Raw genomic sequence first — 6671 nt, forward strand, 5'->3', positions numbered from 1 at the left:
CATAAATTACTCTGATTAAAATAACTATAACAATAACAACCTGTACAAATACCTTGATATAAGTCAAGTGAAGGCTTGAAGAATTAGTAAATTCTGAAATGATATAAGACATTCACAAGCTGCGATTTAAAACAGAAAGTGGAGTGGGTTGGCATAAAGCGCTCTGGGGAAAATACCTGAAAAGGTATCATACAACCACAAAGTGATTGATACTATGGCTTCAAACAACAAAAACAACCTGCACAAATTGATGGAGATTTGTAAAGACGAGGTATGAATAGTGAGAAAGGGTAAGAATCTCTTGTTTTTGTCAATCACCAAATGTTCTGAGATACAAATATTGCCCTCAAATGTCTGAAGTACTGTAAGTTCATAAAGCACACGGCTCATCACATTATACAGTGAGCTCCAAAATTGTTGGGACAGTCACACGTGTTTTGGTTGTTTTGGCTTTGTACTCCAGCACTTTGGATTTTAAATGACACAATGACTATGAGGTTAAAGTGCAGACTGACTGTCAGCTTTAATTTGAGGGTATTCTCATTCATATCGGGTTAAAGCTGACAGTCTGCACTTTAACCTTATAGTCATTATCTAATTTCAAATCCAAAGTGCTGGAGTACAGAGCCAAAATAACAAAAGATGTCTCTGTGCCAATACTTTGTAGCTCACTGTACTTCATCTGATTGAATGCAAGTTACTATGTGCAATATTTGCCTATTTTCCATTTTAAATGTATAGTACATTAAAAACATCTCCAACAGTTTCTCTCTTCTTGGTCGTTTGTCTCAATGTAACAGACATGGAGGCATGTACTGAGAGCCTTCAAACCCCATTTTTGTGGTCCTCAGTTCCCCACCAGGAAGACCACCAGCTGGAAGGAAGCAATAGAGATCAGAGATCATCAGACAAAACATTACTAATGACTAGGACCAGGAGTTTTTCCCTGGTCAGGTCACATGGTCTGGAAAAACTCTTGGTCTTATGTTATAAATACAGCAGCTTTGTTTACAAATTGCAGGTCAGATTTCTCTCAGGTAGCCTAGACTCTAGAGTATGTTATGACATCATGGCTGGGTTTGTTTTGTTGACGCGACAAAACAAAACATACAAAGTAAACAAAATGACGAAACTGACACTGAGTCTGGCTTTAAGAATGCCAACACCAATCTCACCTCTTCAATGTTTGACTTTCATGGCATCCAAATTAAAAGAAAAATCCCACATGTTGATCACACACATAATAACAATGTAATAACAATGTGAGCACTTCCAAATGCTTTCTTAATAAATCTTGTGGTTACTGTCTTTCTCAGACTCAGACTTACCATCCTAAAACACTGGATTATTTACAGTCTGTCTTCATACTCCATCAACGGTGTGGTTTCTGGCAAGAAAACACACAACAGAAGAGTTGGACTTAATCATACATACACATGCAGGTAAGCACGCATGTGCACACACATCCCTGGTCTCCCTTCACACCCTCACAAGCTACAACAATCAAACAGTACAGGGATTTCCTAGTTTGTCTATTCTGGACCACAAACTTGCTCTACCAATCCTCAAGGTAAACAACAACATAGTAGATGGCAGAATTCCAGGTGAATGCCACTGTGTCTTACCCTCAGGCTTTGACTCATCTTTAGGACTGTTGGATCCACTGGGTTCATCTGCTAATGAGAACAGAAGGACAAACTTGTTCTAATGAGATCATTTCTAGTAACCCTCTAGATCACGTGTCAAACTCATTCCATGGAGTGCCGAGTGTCTGCGGGTTTTCACTCCTCCCTTGTACTTGATTGATGAATTAAGGTCACTAATTAGTAAAGAACTCCCCTCACCTGGTTGTCTAGGTCTTAATTGAAAGGAAAAAAACAAAAACCCTCAGACACTGAGCCCTTCATGGAATGAGTTTGACACCCCTGTTCTAGATGAACCCTCTATCCTTATAATACACAGTATAATGTTACAGGCATCAAATCATCCAGGACAAATATGGGTTGAGTGTAATGTAACTCCCAGAGCACTCTGTTACCGGGTCAACTATCTGCTTAAGTTTCATACACACCTCCCTTCTCCTGCCCCTTTTCAGCTTTGTCTGCGTCGTCTTCCCCTGTTTTGGGGTTGGCAGTTAACGGAACCGTAACCACTGCAGAATCACACGTAGAAGGAAAACATTAACTACAGCCTCTCTCATACTGCATCAAACACTGCTTAAAGCTACGATATGTAACTTTTTGGGCGACCCAGCCAAATTCACATAGAAATGTGAGTTATAGATCTTTCATTCCCGTTGTAAGCAAGTCTAAGAAGCGGTAAACCTGTTCTATTTCTATGCTTCCCGTTTTGGTTTTGTACACCAGCTTCAAACAGCTGAATATACAATATTTTTGGTTATGGAAAAATAGATTTCACAGCGGTTTAGATGGTACAATGATTCTCTACACAATGACTGCTTGTTTTTTCACAAACTGAAATTAGGTAAACTATTAGAATTTTATCAACCAGGAAACTTAGTAATTTCTGTATAGTACATCTTTAAAGAAGTTACTTCTGCTTTTTACAGTCTGAAATTAACTGGATGACTTGCCTTGTTCTGGCTGGACTACATCACTGCCTTTAGTTGAGGAGAAGAGAAGAGAGAAAAGTTGAGCTTAACATTCTCATACACAGACCACATTAGTATTTGTTGTGTTCACTTCTGGATGACAATGAAAAGGATGCTAAGTGGCAGAATTCCAGGTGAATGCCACTGTGCCTTACCATCAGGCTCTGACTTCTCTTTAGGACTACCGGATCCGCTGGCTTCAGCTCCTAAGGAGAACAGAAGGACAAACTTTTTCTAATTAGATCATTTCTAGTAACCCTCTAGATCACGTGTCACACTCATTCCATGGAGGGCCGAGTGTCTGCGGGTTTTCACTCCTCCCTTGTACTTGATTGATGAATTAAGGTCACTAATAGTAAAGAACTCCCCTCACCTGGTTGTCTAGGTTTTAATTGAAAGGAAAAACCAAAAACCCTCGGACACTAAGCCCTTCATGGAATGAGTTTGACACCCCTGTTCTAGATGAACCCTCTATCCTTATAATACACAGTATAATGTATTTAGCATTTAAGAATCTGTCAGTTACAGGAATCAAATCATCAGGACAAATATGGTTGGAGTTCACTGTAACTTCCAGAGCACTCTGTTACCGGGTAAACTATCCGCTTAAGTTTCATACACACCTCCCTTCTCCTGCCCCTTTTCAGCTTTGTCTGCGTCGTCTTCCCCTGTTTTGGGGTTGGCCGTTTGTGGAACCTTAACCCCTGCAGAATCACACGTAGAAGGAAAACATTAACTACAGCCTCTCTCCTACTGCATCAAACACTGCTTAAAGCTACGATATGTAACTTTTTGGGCGACCCAGCCAAATTCACATAGAAATGTGAGTTATAGATCTTTCATTCCCGTTGTAAGCAAGTCTAAGAAGTGGTAAATCTGTTCTATTTCTATGCTTCCTGTTTCAGTTTTGTACACCAGCTTCAAACAGCTGAATATACAATATTTTTGGTTATGGAAAATATATTTCACAGCGGTTTAGATGGTACAATGATTCTCTACACAATGACTGCTTGTTTTTTCACATAAACTGAAATTAGGTAAACTATTAGAATTTTATCAACCAGGAAACTTAGTGATTTCTGTATAATACATCTTTAAAGAAGTTACTTCTGCTTTATACAGTCTTAAATTAACTGGATGACTTGCCTTGTTTTGGCTGGACTCCATCACTGCCTTTAGCTGAGGAGAAGAGAGAAAAGTTGAGCTTAACATTCTCATACACAGACCACATTAGTATTTGTTGTGTTCACTTCTGGATGACAATGAAAAGGATGCTAAGTGGCAGAATTCCAGGTGAATGCCACTGTGCCTTACCATCAGGCTCTGACTTCTCTTTAGGACTGTCGGATCTGCTGGCTTCAGCTGCTAAGGAGAACAGAAAGACAAACTTTCTCTAATCTGATCATTTGAAAGAAACACTCCTATGCTTATAATACACAGTATATTATATTTAACCTTTAAGAATCAGTCGGTTACAGCAGTGTTTTCCCTAGGACTTTTTCAGCAGTGGTAGACGGGGGGCATTGCTACTAGTGTTAGCGCAATGACATGCTACACTACATGACCAAAGGTATCTAGACACCTGCTTGTCAAACATTTCATTCCAAAATCATGGGCATTAATATGGAGTTGGTCCCCCCTTTGCTGCTATAACAGCCTCCACTCTTCTGGGAAGGCTTTCCACTAGATGTTGGAACATTGCTGCAGGGACTTGCTTCCATTCAGCCACAAGAGCATTAGTGAGGTCGGGCAATGATGTTGGGCGATTAGGCCTGGCTCGTGATGTGGAAAATTATCACTATACTTATTAAAAATCAAAGTTCTTCCAGAGTTTTTGTAGAATCAATATAGATTTTTTTACATAGAGTAACGGAAGCCGAGCTGGTCTGCAGAGCACCTCCCGTCTACCTCTCAGCTCTCCGTTTATATAGTCATATTCACATACATCTTAGCTTAAAGCCCCTCCCTCTTGGGTTCCCCCACCACCATCCTCAGTTTCCCCCTCTCTACCGCTCCGCCCACTTCCTTAGTCTATGATAGCGGCTAAATTGGACTTTTATTCAGTTTAGAATCAATAGTAGTATAATCAATCACGCCCTTGTCATGCAAAAACAATCATGTTCAGTTTAAACTCTGTTCAACCCCGGCTCACCCTGGCTTGACCTGAAGATTGATTGTTGGACATGACAGGTCCACACTCAATCTTTCAAACATACCCAAACCCACTCCTCTCTTCCCTCCCGTCATGCTGTAATTACTCATGATTAGTCTAAACTCTGTTCAACTCTGGCTCCACTCTCTCTACTTTGTTTGAGGAGAGAGTCAAAAGGCAACAGTCTGGTTTCAGTCTCCAATAAGGTAAGACAGCCATGGATTAGGTAAGAGCAAAGAATTCGACCCAAGGTCAGATCCACACTTCACACACACACAAACCCAGTGAAAGGAACCAATCATGTTCCCGCCCAGCATCAGAGAGCACCCATGTCTAATTCTGACTCCATGTTCGTCATGTTTGTGATAAACAGAGTTAATCTCATAGTTTACTATAAAATCTTCTTAACTCGCAGTCGGCGTTCCAATTCATCCCAAAGGTGTTCAATGGGGTTGAGGTCAGGGCTCTGTGCAGGCCTGTCAAGTTCTTCCACACCGACCTCAACAAACCATTTCTGCATGGACCTCGCTTTGTGCACGGGGGCATTGTCATGCTGAAACATGAAAGGGCCTTCCCCAAACTGTTTCCACAAAGGTGGAAGCACAGAATCGTCTAGAATATCATTGTATGCTGTTCACTGGAACTAAGGGGCCTAGCCCGAACCATAAAAAAAACTTGCCCCAGACCATTATTCCTCCTGCACCAAACTTTACAGTTGGCACTATGCATTGGGGCAGGTTGCGTTCTCCTGGCATTCGCCAAACCCCGATTTGTCCGTCAGACTGCCAGATGGTGAAGCGTGATTCGTCACTCCAGAGAACGCGTTTCCACAGCTCCAGAGTCCAATGGCGGTGAACTTTACACCACTCCAGCTGACACTTGGCAATGTGCATGCTGATCTTAGGCTTGTGTGCAGCTGCTCGGCCATGGAAACCCATTTCATGAAGCTCCCAAAGAACAGTTCTTGTGCTGACGTTGCTTCCAGAGGCAGTTTGGAACTCGGTAGTGAGTGTTGCAACCGAGGACAGACTATTTTTACACGCTACGCGCTTCAGCACTCGCCGGTCCCGTTCTGTGAGCTTGTGTGGCCTACCACTTCGTGGCTGAGCCGTTATTGCTCCTAGACGTTTCCACTTCACAATAACAGCACTTAGTTGACCGGGACAGCTCTAGCCAGGCAGAAATTTGACGAACTGACTTGTTGGAAAGGTGGCATCCTATGACGGTGCCACGTTGAAATTCACTGAGCTCTTCAGTAAGGCCATTCTACTGCCAATATTTGTCTATGGAGATTGCATGGCTGTGTCCTCGATTGTATACACCTGTCAGCAATGGGTGTGGCTGAAATAGCTTAATCCACTAATTTGAAGGGGTGTCCACATACGTTTCTATATATAGTGTAGCTGTTCCCATAGACTTCAGGTTATTGAGCCAATGACTATCCATTTAAAAGCATCTTGGCAAAAATATATACATAAAAAAAATACATCAACAATTCAGCAGCGGTGAATCAAGGAACCAAATCATCAGGACAAATATGGTTTGAGTGTACTGTAACTGCCAGAGCACTCTGTTACCGGGTAAACTATCCGCTTAAGTTTCATACACACCTCCATTCCCCTGCCCCTTTCCATCTTTGTCTGCATCGTCTTCCCCTGTTTTGGGGTTGGCCGTTTGTGGAACCGTAACCCCTGCAGAATCACACGTAGAAGGAAAACATTAACTACAGCCTCTCTCCTACTGCATCAAACACTTCTAAAAGCTACGATATGTAACTTTTTGGGCGACCCTTACAAATTCACATAGAAATTTGAGTTATAGATCTTTCATTCCCATTGTAAGCAAGTCTAAGAAGCCGTAAATCTGTTCTATTTCTATGCTTCCCATTTCGGTTTTGTACACCAGCTT

At 41.7% G+C, this 6671-nt stretch overlaps 1 protein-coding gene across 1 annotated transcript in view; it reads right to left on the minus strand.

Annotated features, from left to right (window-relative positions):
- LOC311125830 (uncharacterized protein) overlaps window positions 1-6454 on the minus strand; it is a gene marked incomplete at its 5' end in the record, with an annotated part of 122450 nt that extends 115996 nt beyond the window's left edge. Inside the window, 6 exons of the mRNA XM_084199859.1 lie at window positions 2594-2620; window positions 2767-2817; window positions 3235-3315; window positions 3758-3790; window positions 3926-3976; window positions 6374-6454. Of these exons, the coding sequence (XP_084055985.1) occupies window positions 2594-2620; window positions 2767-2817; window positions 3235-3315; window positions 3758-3790; window positions 3926-3976; window positions 6374-6454 (324 nt within the window). The remainder of the gene's footprint in view (window positions 1-2593; window positions 2621-2766; window positions 2818-3234; window positions 3316-3757; window positions 3791-3925; window positions 3977-6373) is intronic.
- Window positions 6455-6671: the final 217 nt, after the last annotated feature.

Source organism: Coregonus lavaretus (assembly GCF_964263955.1).
Source record: "Coregonus lavaretus genome assembly, contig: HAP1_SCAFFOLD_533, whole genome shotgun sequence".
NCBI lineage: Eukaryota > Metazoa > Chordata > Actinopteri > Salmoniformes > Salmonidae > Coregonus > Coregonus lavaretus.